This window comes from Trachurus japonicus, chromosome 12 (genome assembly GCF_045865225.1).
Source record: "Trachurus japonicus isolate A0001 chromosome 12, Traja_1.0".
Classification (NCBI taxonomy): domain Eukaryota; kingdom Metazoa; phylum Chordata; class Actinopteri; order Carangiformes; family Carangidae; genus Trachurus; species Trachurus japonicus.
The window spans coordinates 2492077-2509768 of NC_140918.1; the positions used below are offsets into that span (position 1 = coordinate 2492077).

Genomic DNA, 17692 nt, shown 5'->3' on the forward strand with positions numbered 1-17692 from the left:
TAGTCAAAACTAATCTCTTTCCACTTAAAATAAGACTCGTCCCCTATAAATTTACTTGTTTTTAGATCATTTTCACTTGTTTCAAACTAATTTTCACTCGAAATAAGTAGAAAAATCTGCCAGTTAAAGCAGGTTTTTTGTGTTTGTAATAAGAAAGAAAAACTTGCTCCACTATCAGATTTTAGAAGTAAAAAGTGTCTAAAAACAAGCTGCTTTTCAATGTGAAGTGTCTTATAATGAGATTATAATAATGTATAATAATATAATATATAATAATGTATAATGAGGTTTGTTTTGACTAGAAATAAGAAAAATATTCTGAGCTCTGAACAACTGGGATCAAAGTAAAGATGGATTATTGATTATTGATTATTGATCCAGATGAAACCTTGTGAACAGCTGGAGGTGAAACAGGAAGTCGCTGCATGAAGCTGCAGCTCTGCATCACAACTTAAAGGAGCAGTGACGATGATCTGATGTTAACATGACGTCGCTGTGGGACTCGAACCTGCGACGCGTGAACAGCTGCTCAACATGTAGATGATACTGATGCAGCTCGTCTGTCCTCCATCACTTCTCTCTCTTCTTAGTTTCACTTTTCTTGCCTCCATTTTAATCGGTCTATTTATTGTTTTTCTGTCTATTTATTGAAGAATTTCCTTTGGGATTAATAAAGTTTATTCAATTCAGTTCAATTTAACAATGTGCCACAAAAATAAACTCATAATTATGTAAACTCTTATTTTTTCTACTCAAATGTCGTTTTTGTTTTTGCTGAAATAACAGAAACTGATTTGTATTTATTTATATTAACAAATTATTTCCTCAAACTGTCTGTGAGAAAAAGATAGAAACTTAGAAAAAAAAAAAAGCTGCTTGTTTCCATATTAATCTGCTGTAGCTTTAGCATGTAGCTTCTCATCAGGATTTAAATCAACAGAAAATCTGAAAAACAACAGATGCTGATTCAGATCTGTGTCACTGTGTGTGTGTGATTAGTCATGAAGCGTGTCTGTGTGTCTGTGTGTGTGTGTGTGTGTGTGTGTGTGTGTGTGTGTGTGTGTGTGTGTGTGTATGTGTGTGAGAAGTGTAGTGACACACTCACCTTCTGCAGGTAGACCTGCTGCCAGTCGATGCCTTTGAAGAACTGATGCTCCTTCACCTCCGGAGCTCTGGGGGGAGAGGAGAGAGGGAGGAGAGGAGGAGGAGAGAGAGGAGGGGGGAGGTAAAGAGGGAGTGTTTGTTTCAGTCCGTCCACCAGGTGGCAGCGTTTGCCTCCACACACACACACACAGACACACACACACACACTCTCTCTGGTCTGATGTGATGAGCCGTGACGACGTCTCTGATCAAATTAAGTCATGAACTCGGTTTCTGTCGGATCAGTCTCTCCGTCCGTCGCCACGGCAACAACACCCGCTGCGCTCTCGGCTCGTCGCACGAAATCTGACTGATGAGCTCATGTTCACACACACACACACACACACACACACACACACACTGAGACTCATCATGGCAAACACTACATAAATACAACTGTTACACCACACACATCATAGATTAGATTATATATATGTATATTATGCATATTTATATGTTATATCATCTGTTTTAGCAGCTTCATCTGTCTTTTATTCTTCTGTCTCATTTATCTTTGTTATTTATTGATGTTTTTTGTCCTTTTTATCTTTTACTTCTTCCTTTAAAAGTCTTTTGAACTCTTTTAAACATATACGATGTTATGACGTGTGTTTGTGTAGTCTTAACCGTCATGAACAAAAGATTACAGGTTACGGAGCGCGTTATGTTTGTGTCGCGGTGCAGCAGAGACGAGAGTAACTACACCAGGTTGGTTTTTAGCCGTGAGACGCCAGGTGGGAGACAGAGAGCCTCGGTTGTCACGGTAACAAGTCACAAGTCATATAGTTAACTATCACAATTACTCTGGAGCTTTTTAATTAAGGTAAAAATGTAAAGAAATCCTGCTTAGTTCCTCTTTAACTCAGTCTGACTCCTGTTGTTCTGTTCAGCTTGTCTGTTCACAATATGGTTAAATAAAGTTCTAGCATCTTGAATCTGGTCTGGTGTGTGCACTGCAAAAACTCTAAATCTTACCAAGAATATTTGTCTTATTTCTAGTCAAAACAAATCTCATTCTACTTAAAATAAGACTCATCACATTAAAAGTAGCTTGTTTTTAGACACTTTTTACTTCTTTCAAGCAGATTTTCACTTGAAATAAGTAGAAAAATCTGATAGTGGAGCAAGTTTTTCTTCCTTATTACAAGCACAAAAAAAACGTGCTTTCACTGGCAGATTTTTCTACTTATTTTAAGTGAAAATTAGTTTGAAACAAGTGAAAATGATCTAAAAACAAGTTAATTTTTAGGTGATGAGTCTTATTTTAAGTGGAAAGAGATTAGTTTTGACTAGAAATGAGACATTTTGACAAGAAATAAGACAAATATTCCTGGAAAGATTTTGAGTTTTGCAGTGTGTGTGTGTGTGTGTGTGTGTGTGTGTGTGTGTGTGTGTGCGTGCGTGTGTGTGTGTGTGTGTGAGAGTGTGTGTGTGTGTGTGTGTTACCCTCGGCCCTGACAGCCCAGCCTCTTGGACACGTCTCTCTGTAGCAGTCCCTCCAGCAGGTCCTTCAGCTCGGCCGTGAACGAGTCGGGAAGCTCCACGTTCTGGAAGAGAAGAGACGACATCATGGTTAGAGTCCAGATGTTTACTCTCTTTACATCCTCAGGTCTAAACATCTGGATGTTAATGCACCAAAGACTAAAACACTGATCAACACTGATCAATACCCTGCTCTACCTGAATCTGAAATATATAGAGATATGTACTTACTATTTTTATTATTCTAAAACATTCATTTAATTTAATTTATTTTATTTTATTTTATTATTCATTTATTTACTATTATCTTTTTTATTCTATTTTAATTCATCCATTTTTTTCTTTCTATTTTATCCTACTACACCTATCTATTTTACTTCATTTTATCTAGTGTCTCTCTCATCTTCTCATTTTTATTTATTTGACTTCATTTTATCTAGTGTAGTGTTTTTCCCCACTGCAAAAGATTGAGTGAGTGTAAGACAGCGTTTCCCCGATAAAATCCAATGTTCTCAAATGATTGTGTGAATGTGTATGTGTATATGAATGTATGTGTGTCTCCCAACATGTGTTCCCTATGTTGCTTGTTTTTATCATGTGAAGCACTTTGAGCTGCCGTGGGCAAGAAAAGTGCTGTACAAATAAAGCCTGATAGATAGATAGATAGATAGATAGATAGATAGATAGATAGATAGATAGATAGATAGATAGATAGATAGATAGATAGATAGATAGATAGATAGATAGATAGATAGATAGATAGATAGATAGATAGATAGATAGATAGATAGATAGATAGATAGATAGATAGATAGATAGATAGATAAAGAGGAGGAGGATGACCAACGTCGACAGGAAGTGAAACTTATTCTTCTTTATGTCAGTTAGCCGTTAGCGCTGCAAAGAAATGTAACGTTTCTGTTTCTCCTTCTTAGTTAGTTGCCCGTTAGCACTTCCTGTTTGCAGCGTCACCACGGAAACGTGAGGACAGGACAGGAGTTTCACCGAGAACAGGAAGTTAGAGTCAAAGTGAACCTACACAGGACTGATTCAGTCTGACTTTAACTTCCTGAGGGAGGAGGAAGAGGAGAGATGAAGGAAGAGGAGAAAGAGGAGAACAAGAGGAGAGAGGGGGAAGAGGAGGAGGAACAAGAGAGAGGGAAGAGGAGGAGGAGGAGGAGAGATGAAGGAGGAGGAGAAAAAGGAACAAGACAGAGGGAAGAGGAGGAGGAAGAGGAGAACAAAAGGAGGAGGAGGTTTTGTCCTAAAAACAAAAGTTAGTTGTCAAATTTCGGCCGCTGAGTCGTCCCAGTTAGAGACAAGAGACTCCTCCTCCTCCTCCTTTCTCTTTCTCTTCCTCCTCCTCCTCTTCTCCTCCTCCTCTTCTTCTCCTCCTCTTCCTTTCTCTTCCTCCTCCTCCTCCTCCTCTTCTTCTCCTCCTCTTTCTCCTCTTCCTCCTTTCTCCTCCTCCTCCTCTGCTTCCATGGTGTTTATGTAATGAGCCCATTCATCATGTTTAATAAACACTCAGACATATAGAGCTGTATTTTTAGACTGGACACACACACACAGACACACACACACACAGACACACACACACACACACACACACACACACAGAGCCCCCTCCTCACTGTCTCTCTCTCACACACACACAGACACACACACACACAGACACACACACACACACACACACACACACACAGAGCCCCCTCCTCACTGTCTCTCTCTCACACACAGACACACACAGACACACACAGACACACACAGAGGAGGATTAAGCGGATCAAGCAGATTAAGTGGCTGGATTAAAATCCTAATCTGGATTTATTGTGATATGAAAGATCAGAGTTTCTCTGTTTACAGGTCGACACCACGGTGTGTGTGTGTGTGTGTGTTTGTTTACGGCTCTGTGTGTGTGTGTGTGTGTGTGTGTGTGTGTGTGTGTGTGTGTGTGTGTGTGTCTCTCAGTCTCTTCATGTCCTGTTAAACCAGCTGGACGCTACGATGGACGACAGAGAGAGAGACAACAGACTTCATTCATCCTCAGTGTCTTTACTGAACGTGACCGATGACATCATCGACACATCACGATGCGTTCGAGGCCCCACGGACTTTACAGCGTCCGACACCCAACCAGGCAGAGGGAGGCTCTCAGAGTGGCCTCCCAGCGAGGAGGTGTCTCTGACCTCCTCCTGGTTTTGTGTCGATGCTGTAAAGTCCGTGGGGCCTCGAACGCGTCGTCGTCCTCCAGACCGGTCCCTCACTTTAAAGTGTCCCCCAGAAACACAACTGGAACTTTAACGTTCCTGCTGCTTCGTCTCCTCAAGTCTCACCACGACACAGGAGGAGAAACTACAGGAGCTCCTCCTCCTCCTCTTCCTCCTCTCTGTCTCTCCTCCTCCTCCTCCTCCTCTTCCTCCTCCTCTCTTTCCCTCCTCCTCCTCTTCCTCCTCTCTGTCTCTCCTCCTCCTCTTCTCTGTCCCTCCTCCTCCTCCTCTTCTCTGTCCCTCCTCCTCCTCCTCTTCCTCTCTATCCCTCCTCCTCCTCCTCTCTTTCCCTCCTCCTCCTCCTCCTCCTCTTCTCTGTCCTTCCTCCTCCTCCTCCTCTGTCCCTCTTCCTCCTCCTCCTCTTCCTCCTCTCTATCCCTCCTCCTCCTCCTCCTCTCTGTCCCTCCTCCTCCTCCTCTTCCTCCTCTCTGTCCTTCCTCCTCCTCCTCCTCCTCCTCTCTGTCCCTCCTCCTCCTCCTCCTCCTCCTCTCTGTCCTTCCTCTTCCTCCTCTTCCTCTCCTCCTCTCTGTCTCTCCTCCTCCTCCTCCTCCTCCTCCTCCTCCTCCTCCTCCTCCTCTCTGTCCCTCCTCCTCCTCCTCCTCCTCCTCCTCTCTGTCCTTCCTCTTCCTCCTCTTCCTCTCCTCCTCTCTGTCTCTCCTCCTCCTCTTCCTCCTCCTCCTCCTCCTCCTCCTCCTCCTGTGTGAACTCGGCCTGTTCAGGTTCATGTGTGTTTTTCTCAGTGTTTGTACAGTTCAATACAGTCGACTCAGCGGTGTGTGTGTGTGTGTGTGTGTGTGTGCGTGCGTGCGTGTGTGCGTGCGTGCGTGCGTGCGTGTGCGTGTGTGTGTGTGTTCTTGGTATTAACTCCTGGTTAAACATGAACCAACCCCAGTAAAGACTTGACAGCTGTTTACTCAGAGAGACATCTTCCTCCTCCTCCTCCTCCTCCTCCTAACGGTGACTCAGCACTTTGACACTGCGACTCAGCACTTTCAGGTTTATGCTCCTTAGAAACCTACGACTGATTCTCTAACACTGTTGCTACCAGCTCTATGAAGGACTCTTATTTTGAAGATATTGATAGACTATGACTGACTATATAGACCATGCACTTAATTTACTGCATTTTATTTTGAAATGAACATTTTATTTTGAAATAAAATGCACTAAATAAATGTGACAAATGAAACCTGATCTGATCTGAGGTCTGTGTTTGAAGAAAGAAACATTTAATCATTACATCTCATCATTTTAATGTGAATTTAAATGTTTCTTTAACTCCACATTAAACAGAAGCTGCTGTGGTGAGTTCAATGACTTCTGGGATTTTTGAGTTGTTTTTTTCAGGTTTTATAACGAGGTCAGACTGTTGTTACCTCATCACTGGAACAAAACAAACACAACACCTGTTGACTGAGTTCAATGAGCTCCTGAATATTCAGGGATTTTCAAAATAAAGCGCAGCAGAACTTCAATAAACACTAACGCTAACGCTGGTCAGGTTAAAGTCCGACCTACAACACTTTGCTGCTGCTGCATCATCATCATCATCATCATCATCATCATCATCATCATCATCATCATCATCATCATCATCATCATCACCATAGCTCCCTGACTTCCTGTTGACCTCTCACTGGACTTTCAAAATAAAAGCGTATATATGTGGGGTCTTACCATGGTGAGCGTCATGCGGTCGATCTCATGTTTGTCTTTGGTCTTGTGCTGTCTGAAGGGACTGTGCCTGAGAGATGGAGAGAGGGGGAAAGATTATTGATTAATGGAGAGATGGAGGGAGAGAGGGTGAGCTGAGGTGAAGAAGAAAACCCAGAATACATCTCACACATTCTCTCTCACACACACACTCGACTTCTTGAAACTTCTTGAAACTGAAGCTCATAAATTTTGCAGCAGTGAAAACGAACAAATGTTAATTTGAAGTGACCCAGATGTGGAGCCTAATGAGCCACCTGCAGCCAGGAGAAGCTGCGCTGCCGCTGTTTGTCCTCATTGAAAATAACGTGAATTTTGCATAATAATATTGCGGGTATCGGGCCGGGTCAGGCCTGGTTTTTAATTCATTAATTCGGGCTCGGGTCGGGTCTGAAAGTCTCGGGCTCGGGCCGGGCACGGGCTTCATTTCCAGGCCCGATCCCCCTCTACTGTACACAGTACACATTGTACTGTTTCTTGTTGTTGTTCTACTTTTTAATATGCTGTTTTATATATCTTTCATGTGCTAATAATAAATACAAATACAAATATGCATATATATATATATATATATATATATATTTATAAAACGGAAAGGTGAAATCCTGCGATCTGATTGGTTGTTAACCGTGGTATAATGAGCATATACCACGGCTACTATTCTAAAGCCTTATCACAGCGTAGGCTATCACTCCGCCTCAGGCAACGTATGACTGGTATGAATGGAAGTTGTTGTCATGTATCCATGACAACGGACTGTTGCAGTCCGTAGCCAAAGACAGCTGATGTTTTTACGATGTTAAAAAATTGACTAAAGTAGTTGACTTCACATGTTTAAGGTTTAAACTTTCACCTCCAGAGGGTTAACAACGGTAGAGGGGACTGAGCAGTGACAGAGCTACTTGGAGCTAACGTCTGGAGACAAGGGACTAGTTTTTTCACAGTGAGGCTATTTTATTGAATAATATGTATTTCTGGTTGAATAAAACTACATGAAATTGGTTGTGTATCCCTCTTTTATATTGTCATTATTGGTAACCGTTTTATAAAAGCAATATATCACTACAGGCCGTGGTCTATGCTCATTATACCACGGCTAAGGGGCGTTGTTCGTGTTCGTGTCGTGATATATTGCTTAAATATATTTAGAACACGGCTCTCTTGAATACTCGATTCTGATTGGTCAATCACCAATATTCTGCGGTGTTTATTTCTCGATAGACCACCGCTGAGCGGACCGTTGCTAGGGACTCCATAGCAACGGCCGACTCTGCATGTCCGGTCACGGCCGCTGTTTTGCTGAGCCTCCTCCCGTTCGTGCATTTGAAGCCTTTGATAATCAAACAGTGGATCGATGGATTACCATACACGTTACGTGTATTTTGTGTAGTCGTACCTGTCATAAACAAGAGATTATGGGATGCGTTTGTGTCGCGGAGCTACAGAGAGGAGAGGAGCTGTGACACGGTCAGAAGTTCTGATGCAAGTTTACTTTTCAGCCACGATGTGGAAATAAGGAGCCTCCACTCTCCCTGTAACAGGTTACAAGTCGTTTATCAACATCACTATTAGTCTGAAGCTGTTTAATGACGGTAAAAATTAAACATAAAGTAAATATCCTGCATACTTTCTCTTTTCTGTGCTGCGCTGGTCAGAGCGGCGTCCCGAGCAACGGTCTAATTTTACATGAATAAAATCTCTTTTTATCATTATTTTGTGTTACATTATTGAATTATTTAGTTGTAGGCCGTGTTCTAAGCGGGATAATGTATAGTTGGTCGGTTGTTATGGAGAAATAAACCCCGACAGGTTCTGTCGGGGTTTATTTCTCCATAACAACCTCCGAACTATACATTATCCCTTACATATACATACACTGTATATATATGCACTGTTATTGTATCAAAGATAATTTATTTATTACACTGGCTGCTATTGCTCTTTCTTTTTTTTATCCCTTTAGTTATTTAATAATCATAATGATAGTAAATTTTATTTGTTGGCGCCTTTAAAAGCAGCTGAGTCCTGACAGATAAGCGGCTCGACTCGCTGTTCACCTGTCGATCAGGACGATGACATCACTGATCCTGATCAAACCTATTGATCGTTACTGATCAGAGTGACACACACACTTCAAACACACTGAGACAAACATCAAGGAGACACACACACACACACACACACACACACACACACCTCTTTTACCTGGTTCCTGACCTACAGGCTCAGACCTCTGGCATTTACACACTCCACATCAAACACACACTACACACTACACACTATACACACACACACATATACACACACACACACACACACACACACACACACACACACAGGATCAAACACACTCCACACAGACGGAGAGCTGGTGAGAGAAGTGGAGGACGAGAGAGAGAATCAAAGGAGAAACTGAGAGAAACTGAAGAGGGAAGAGGAGGGGAAGAGGAAGAGGAGGGGAAGAAGAGGAGGCGAGAAAAGAGAGGAGAAGAGGAAGAAGAAAAGAAAAGGGAGGAGGAAGAGAGGAGGAAGAAGAAGGAGAAGAGGAGAAAAAGAAGAGAAAGAAGAAGAAAAAGAAGGAGGAGGGAGGAGGAAGAGGAAGAAGATGAGAAAGAAGAAGAAAAAGAAGAGGAGGAGGAAGAGAAGAGAAAGGGGAAAGGAAGAGGAGGAGGAGAGGAAGGGGAGGAGAAGGAGAAGAAAAGAAAGGGGAGAGAAAGAGGAAGAAAGAAGAGTTAGGAGAAAAAGAGGAGATTGAAGGAGAGAAAGAGGAAGAAGACAAGAAAGAAGAATAAGAAGAGGAAGAGGAGGAGGAAGAGGAGGAGAAGAAGGGAGGAAGAGGAGAAGAGGAGGAAGAAGATGAGAAGGAGGAGGAGGAGGAGGAAGAGGGAAGAGGAGGAGAGAGGAGGAGGAAGAAGAGGAAGATGAGGAGGAAGAAGAGGAGGAGGAGAAGAGGAGGAGGAGGAGGAAGGGGAGAGAGGAGGAGGAAGAAGAGGAGAAGAAGAGGAGGAGAGAAAAGGAAGAGAGAGGACAGGAGGAGGAGGGAGAGGAAGAGGAGAAGAAGAAGAGGAGGAGGAGGAGGAGGAGTAGAGAAGAGGAGGAGAGAAGAGGAGGAAGGGGAGAAAGAGTAAAAAGAGGAGGAGGAAGAAGAGAAAGAGGAAGGGGAGAAGAGAAGGAGAAGGAAGACAAAGAAGAGGAGGAGGAAGAAGAAGAGGAAGAGGAGAGGAAGAGGAGGATGAGGAGAGGAGAGGAAGAGGAGGAAGAAGAGGAAGAGAGGGTTAGCATTAGGAGAAAAAGAGGAGAAAGAAGAAGAGAAAGAAGGAGAAGAAGAGGAGGAAGAAGAAGAGGAGGAAGAGGAGAAAGTAGAGAAGATGAAGAAGAGTAAGATGAGTAGTGTTGTTTACCCTCGCAGCAGCTTGAACAACATGCAGCCTAGAGAAAACCAGTCGGCGCTGCTGTCGTACGCCGTTCCCTTCTGGAGGACCTCCGGTGCCATGTAGCCATGGGTACCCCTGAAAACACACAATACAATACACACAATACACACACACACACACACACACACACACACACACACAACACAACACACACAACACACACACACTCATTAGTTTTACAGCAGCAGCAGCATCTCACTCTACAGACACATTAAACTCAGATTTCCCCCGACAGCAGCAGCAAGAGGAAGGAGAAGAGGCTGCTGGGAAATAACAGGCGCTGCTCTCTGATTGGCTGCTGGAGACCATGTGACTGACTAACAGAGTTTAATACTGGTAGATCAAATATCTGCTGTTAATTAATCACCGAACCAGTTCATCTGAGATAACGAACACCAACGTTAACGAAGCGTCGTCGGCTCGGTCCGGTCTGTTCTGTTATTACATCGTCACTAATCTGTGGCTTTAATCACGCTATCGTTTCATTGGTCGCCTGCTGATGACATCATCTTTTGTCAAAAGAACTTAAAAACTTGTATTTAACTTTAAATTTGTCAATTTTTGGACTAAAGTAGCGATTCATTTTTCATTTTCACTGGAAACCAAAATTTTAAGCTAAAGAAAAAACTAAATAAAACAAAAACTGAATCGTGTTTGATAATAAAATGTAGAAAAACATAGTTAACAGTTGATAAAAAACATGATTGACAATGTTTTCAATGAAAAAAGTGTAGATAAAAGCAACAAAAACAAAACAAAACTGTAGTAAACCTGTATTTTTAAATCCACTGAGGTGAACCAGGCTTCGTTTCATTGGTCACCTGCTGATGACATCATCTTTTGTCCAAAAAAACTTGTATTTCATCTTAAATTAGTCATTTTTTGGACAGAAACAGTGATTCATTTGTTTGATATTTTGACCGTGATCTCAGTTTGGTCGATTCTGCTTTTTCATTTTCACTGGGAACAAAAAATTTGAACTAAAGAAAAAACTAAATAAGATAAAAACTGAATCATGTATGATAATAAAATGTAGAAAAACATAGAAAACAGTCGCTGGAGTTGATTAAAAAAACACATTTCAGTCACAACAGTTGACTCTGGATTTTAGTTTTCAATGAAAAAGTGTAAATAAAAACGTCAATGACATCATCTTTTGTCAAAAGAACAAGTATTTAACTTTAAATTAGTCCATTTTTGGACAAAAATAGTGATTCATTTGTTTGATATTTTGACTGATCTCCGTTTGGTTGATTCTACTTTTTCATTTTCACTGGAAACAAAAACTTTAAACTAAAGAAAAAACTAAATAAAACAAAAACTGAATCATGTATGATAATAAAATGTAGAAAAACATAGTAAACAGTTGATAAAAAACATGATTGACGTTTCAGTCACAACAGTTGACTCAGGATTTTAGTTTTCAATGAAAAAAGTTTAAATAAAAGCAACAAAAACTAAACAAAACTGTAGTAAACCTGTATTATTAAATCCACTGAGGTGAACCAGGCTTCGTTTCATTGGTCGCCTGCTGATGACATCATCTTTTGTCAAAAAAAACTTGTATTTAACTTTAAATTAGTCAATTTTTGGACATAAACAGAGATTCATTTGTTTGATATTTTGACCGTGATCTCAGTTTGGTCGATTCTGCTTTTTCATTTTCACTGGGAACAAAAAAATGTAAAACTAAACTAAAGAAAAAAACAAAATAAAACAGAAACTGAATCGTGTTTGATAATAAAATGTAGAAAAACATAGTAAACAGTCGCTGGAGTTGATTAAAAAAACACATTTCAGTCACAACAGTTGACTCTGGATTTTAGTTTTCAATGAAAAAGTGTAAATAAAAACGTCAATGACATCATCTTTTGTCAAAAGAACAAGTATTTAACTTTAAATTAGTCCATTTTTGGACAAAAATAGTGATTCATTTGTTTGATATTTTGACTGATCTCCGTTTGGTTGATTCTACTTTTTCATTTTCACTGGAAACAAAAAATTTAAACTAAAGAAAAAACAAAATAAAACAAAAACTGAATCATGTATGATAATAAAATGTAGAAAAACATAGTAAACAGTTGATAAAAAACATGAATGACGGTTCAGTCACAACAGTTGACTCTGGATTTTAGTTTTCAATGAAAAAAGTTTAAATAAAAGCAACAAAAACAAAACAAAACTGTAGTAAAGCTGTATTATTAAATCCACTGAGGTGAACCAGGCTTCGTTTCATTGGTCGCCTGCTGATGACATCATCTTTTGTCCAAAAAAACTTGTATTTCATCTTAAATTAGTCAATTTTTGGACAGAAACAGTGATTCATTTGTTTGATATTTTGACTGAGATCTCAGTTTGGTCGATTCTGCTTTTTCATTTTCACTGGGAACAAAAAAATATAAAACTAAACTAAAGAAAAAAAACAAAATAAAACAGAAACTAAATCGTGTATGATAATAAAATATAGAAAAACATAGTAAACAGGCGCTGGAGTTGATAAAAAACACATTTCAGTCACAACAGTTGACTCTGGATTTTAGTTTTCAATGAAAAAGTGTAAATAAAAACGTCAATGACATCATCTTTTGTCAAAAGAACAAGTATTTAACTTTAAATTAGTCCATTTTTGGACAAAAACAGTGATTCATTTGTTTGATATTTTGACCGTGATCTCCGTTTGGTTGATTCTACTTTTTCATTTTCACTGGAAACAAAAACTTTAAACTAAAGAAAAAACTAAATAAAACAAAAACTGAATCATGTATGATAATAAAATGTAGAAAAACATAGTAAACAGTTGATAAAAAACATGACTGACGTTTCAGTCACAACAGTTGACTCAGGATTTTAGTTTTCAATGAAAAAAGTTTAAATAAAAGCAACAAAAACAAAACAAAACTGTAGTAAACCTGTATTATTAAATCCACTGAGGTGAACCAGGCTTCGTTTCATTGGTCGCCTGCTGATGACATCATCTTTTGTCAAAAAAAACTTGTATTTAACTTTAAATTAGTCAATTTTTGGACATAAACAGAGATTCATTTGTTTGATATTTTGACCGTGATCTCAGTTTGGTCGATTCTGCTTTTTCATTTTCACTGGGAACAAAAAATGTAAAACTAAATTAAAGAAAAAACTAAATAAAACAGAAACTGAAACGTGTTTGATAATAAAATGTAGAAAAACATAGTAAACAGTCGCTGGAGTTGATAAAAAAAAAACATGTTTCAGTCACAACGGTTGACTTTTTGTTTTCAATGAAAAAATGTAAATAAAAACGTCAATGACATCATCTTTTGTCAAAAGAACATGTATTTAATTTTAAATTAGTCAATTTTTGGAAAGAAATAGTGATTCATTTGTTTGATATTTTGACCGTGATCTCAGTTTGGTCGATTCTGCTTTTTCATTTTCACTGGAAACATAAATTTAAAACTAAACTAAACAAAGAAAAAACTAAATAAGATAAAAACTGAATTGTGTATGATAATAAAATATAGAAAAACATAATAAACAGGCGCTGGAGTTGATAAAAAACACATTTCGGTTACAACAGTTGACTCTGGATTTAACAACAAACTGTAGTAAAGCTGTATTATTAAATCCACTGAGGTGAACCAGGCTTCGTTTCATTGGTCGCCTGTTGATGACATCACTTCCTCTATGATCAGAAGCTAAAATCAACTTTTATCTGGTTTTTAAGCTTCAATTTTTTACACATTTGATCCTTTACAAAGTTTTATTTTATTTTAACACTAAAAGCAACAGGAAAATATGATTTAAATGACTTTTTTAATCTTCACTGAGAGAAAATGTTAAAAAAAACCAACTAAAAACATTAGTAAAGTGTGAAGCAGTGAGCGGAGCGGTTACTCACACGCTGGCGTGAGGTTTCTTCTTGGAGAAGTCGCAGGCCAGACCGAGGTCGGAGATACGGACGTGACCGTGTTCATCCAGCAGGATATTGGCTGGCTGCAGAGACACACACACATAGAGACACACACACACACACAGACACACACACACACACACACACACACACACAGATAAGATCGGAGGTATTAGAAACACTTGTCACTGATTCTCTGCTTCAGTCTCAGTTTCCTGCTCAGTGAAGACGCAGCCAGAGAACCTGGTTTTCCTCCACTGTTTGACTCCCCCCCCTCCCCTCTTTCTCCCCCTCCTCCCCCCCGTCTCACCCCTCCTTTTTCTCCCTCTCCGACCCCTCCTTTCCCCCCTCCCTCCTCTCTGTATTATCTGCATCGTCCCTGTGTTTATTAAAGATCTAAACCTGTTCCCTGACTTCCAGCTCAAATATTCACATTATTATGGCAACGAGTCCAAACAGGAGAGAGAGAGAGAGAGAGAGGGATGGAGGGAGGGGAGACAATGTACTGAGAGGAGGAGGAGGAGGAGGGAAGAGGAGGAGGAAGAGGAGGAGGAGGAGGAGGAGGGAAGAGCAGAAGGAGGAAGAGAAGGAGGAAGGAGGAGAAGAGGAGGAGCAGAAAGAAGACAAGGAAGAGGGAGGAGGAAGAGAAGGAGGAAGTGAAGGAGGAAAAAGAAGAAGAGGAGGATGGAAGAGCAGAAGGAGGTAGAGGAAGAAGAAGAGAAGGAGGAAAGAGGAGAAGAGGGGGAGGAGGAGGAGCAGAAAGAAGATAAGGAAGAGGAGAAGGAAGAGGAGGAGGAGGAGGAGGAGGAGGGAGGAGGAAGAGAAGGAGGAAGAAGAGGAGGAGGGAGAGGAGGAGAAGGAGGGAGAAAAAGAAGAGGAGGAGCAGAAAGAAGACAATGAAGAGGGAGGAGGAAGAGAAGGAGGAAGAAGAGGAGGAGCAGGAGGAGGAAGAACAGGAGGAGGAAAAAGAGGAGGAGGAGGGAGGAAGAAGAGGAGGAGGAGGAGGGAGGAGGAAGAGACGGAGGAAGAAGAGGAGGAGGGAGGAAGAAGAAGGAAAAAGAGGAAGAGGAGGGAAGAGCAGAAGGAGGGAGAGGAAGAAGAGGAGGAAGGATCAGAAAGAAGACAAGGAAGAGGGAGGAGGAGGAAAAGGAGGAAGAAGAAGAAGAGCAGAAGGAGGGAGAGGAGGAGAAGTAGGAAGAAGAGGAGGAGGAAGAGGAGGGAAGAGCAGAAGGAGGAGAAGGAAGAAGAGGAGGAAAAGGGAGGAGGAGGAGAAGGAGGAAAAAGAGGAGGAGGAGGAAGAAGTTTTGTTTTTTGTTTGATTCTATTGTTTTATTTCTTTCTTCTGAATGAATCAATGTAACAGAAACTTTAATGAAGTTTGTTTGACTCCAGATTCTGGGTCACGTCATTTCCGATCAATATCAGATCAATATCAGATCAATACCAGATCAATACCGGTCATAATCAGCACGAGGAAACATGACCTGCAGTGACAGGACTCGGATCAATCAGTCTGATCGATCACAAAAACTTTATTATCAACACAGTGAAGCTTCTGAAGGCTGAACCAGCATCTGTCACTGTCACTGTTAATAAAGTTACATTTGAATAAAGAGCTGATTTATTCTTTAGTAAATTAAAGGTGCATTGTGTAGGAATTCCTCCCATCTAGCTGTCTAGTTGCGGTTGTATATCTCAAGCAACTCAATGGTATTTTTCATGCTGCATTCAGGTGAAATTGGGCAGACGTCAGACGGACGACATAAACAAGCCTCTATGTAAACAAGTGGTCCGTCAGCACGAGGCAAAACAATACACGTGACAATATGTTGTCATGGCGATGTGGTATTGTTTTACCGTCTTTCTCTGGACTTCTGTGACTAAAATAAAATGACATCTGGTTTGTTACCGACGACGGCCGTCTGCCCGACTGCAGGTGAATGCAGCATACATCCCTACTTTTGAACCAAATAATCGATTTTCGTGAATAGATAACAGGCGAAGTTACACAATGTCCCTTTAAATAACTAGGAAAAAAATTTAAGTTTAAGGTTCAGAACGAATAAAAAAAATTAGTTATTAATCAATAATCAATAATATTTAAAGATGAAGCCTGTAAACATCAGTCAGACTGGAGGAGACCTCACTTTGTTAGGGACTAGTTTCTGTGGCGGATTAATGCACTTTTGGTTTACTAGTGTATGTTTTGATCTGTCTGTGTGTCATTCAGTGTGTGTGTGAGTGTGTGTGTGTGTCAGGGCCGTTGCTAGGAATTCTGGGCCCCCTTAAAGAATACTAAAGTGGGCCCCTCCCCCTAACTTTTCCTCTTTTTTTTTCTTAGACTACGTATGTATTATCGTTTTTTATTTAGCCTTCTTTGTTTTGATGCTAATGCAGCATCAGGGGCCGTGTCCACCAGACGCGTTTTCAGCGCTCTGGGCGTCTACTTTACATTCAAACCCTATTGAGTCGGCGCTCACAGCGCTCAGCGCCCTCGGCGGTAAAACGCCCTGGGCGCTTGCTTCTTTTTGTCGCGGCGCTCACAGCGCTTCAACTTGAAATCTGTTCAACTTTTAGAACAGCGCTGCGCTCGTCAATGTCACTTTTCACCGCACTGACCAATCAGAATCAAGAAGGGGCGGGACATACGTTACCGACAGCAACACAACCGGAGACGTGGCTCGGTTTATATCATGACCCACACTTGTGTTGAAGGTAGGCCGACCTCAGGGTCCATGTCAAAAACTGCTGCTAATGCTATTGTGTATTTCTGACACTCGTTGTAGTGTTTACATTAAACAAGGCAGGAACACGGAAGTGTCAGAGTACTCGTTTTGTAACCTAGCAACAGCGGCATTCTGACGAGGGAGAGAGAGAGAGAGCGCTAAGCGCTGGGAAAGCAGCGCTGAGAGCGCTGTCAGAGCTGAAAGCGCGTCTGGTGGACACAGCCCCTTACACTGCAAAAACTCAAGTATCTTAGCAAGAATATTTGTCTTATTTCTAGTCAAAATGTCATTTCTAGTCAAAACAAATCTCATTCTACTTAAAATAAGACTCATCATATTAAAAGTAGATTGTTTTTAGACACTTTTTACTTCTTTCAAGCAGATTTTCACTTGGAATAAGTAGAAAAAATCTGATAGTGGAGCAAGTTTTTCTTCCTTATTACAAGCACAAAAAACTTACTTTCACTGGCAGATTTTTCTATTTATTGTGAATTTAAGTGAAAATGATCTAAAAACAAGTTAATTTTTAGGTGATGAGTCTTATTTTAAAGGACAATTCCAGGCGAATTCAACTCAGGGGTGTATTTTCATATCATTTTAGGTCTAAAAGAATGAATCTGAAGATTTTCAGTTTAATCGCTCCTGTTTTGCGGTAGTTGCGTCTGTCCGTGCATCGCCACGGCAGCAATGAATGGGAGTGGATGTAAGTTCTGCTGTTTAGGCTGTTTACAGCCCTCAAAGCCGCATTTTTTTTCCACAGACAGCGTCAGATGGAGACTCAAACATGCACCGAGAAGTTTATTTACTTCAAGCAAGCCGACATGTTTGTTAAACTAGGTCTAATTCAAAGTCTCCCGGAGTCTCGCGCGAGCCCGAAGTTGCAGTGCTGGTGTGTTCAGGTGCAGTCGGAGCTACCGCTTGTGTCATAAACACAGGAATATCAACTCTTTACTTGCTTGAAGTCTACATTTTTTTCCACAGACAGCGTCAGATGGCTCCTCAAACATGCGCTGAGAAGTTTTTTTTACTTGAAGC

At 40.7% G+C, this 17692-nt stretch overlaps 1 protein-coding gene across 3 annotated transcripts in view; it reads right to left on the minus strand.

Annotated features, from left to right (window-relative positions):
* Positions 1-17692, minus strand: part of grk3 (G protein-coupled receptor kinase 3) — a 104690-nt gene that overhangs the window by 12811 nt on the left and 74187 nt on the right. For all 3 annotated transcript variants that reach the window (XM_085792586.1, XM_085792587.1, XM_085792588.1), the window contains exons 12-16: positions 13920-14014; positions 10010-10117; positions 6573-6639; positions 2590-2690; positions 1106-1172 (exon numbers count right to left, since the gene is read on the minus strand). In XM_085792586.1, the coding sequence (XP_085648712.1) occupies positions 1106-1172; positions 2590-2690; positions 6573-6639; positions 10010-10117; positions 13920-14014 (438 nt within the window). The remainder of the gene's footprint in view (positions 1-1105; positions 1173-2589; positions 2691-6572; positions 6640-10009; positions 10118-13919; positions 14015-17692) is intronic.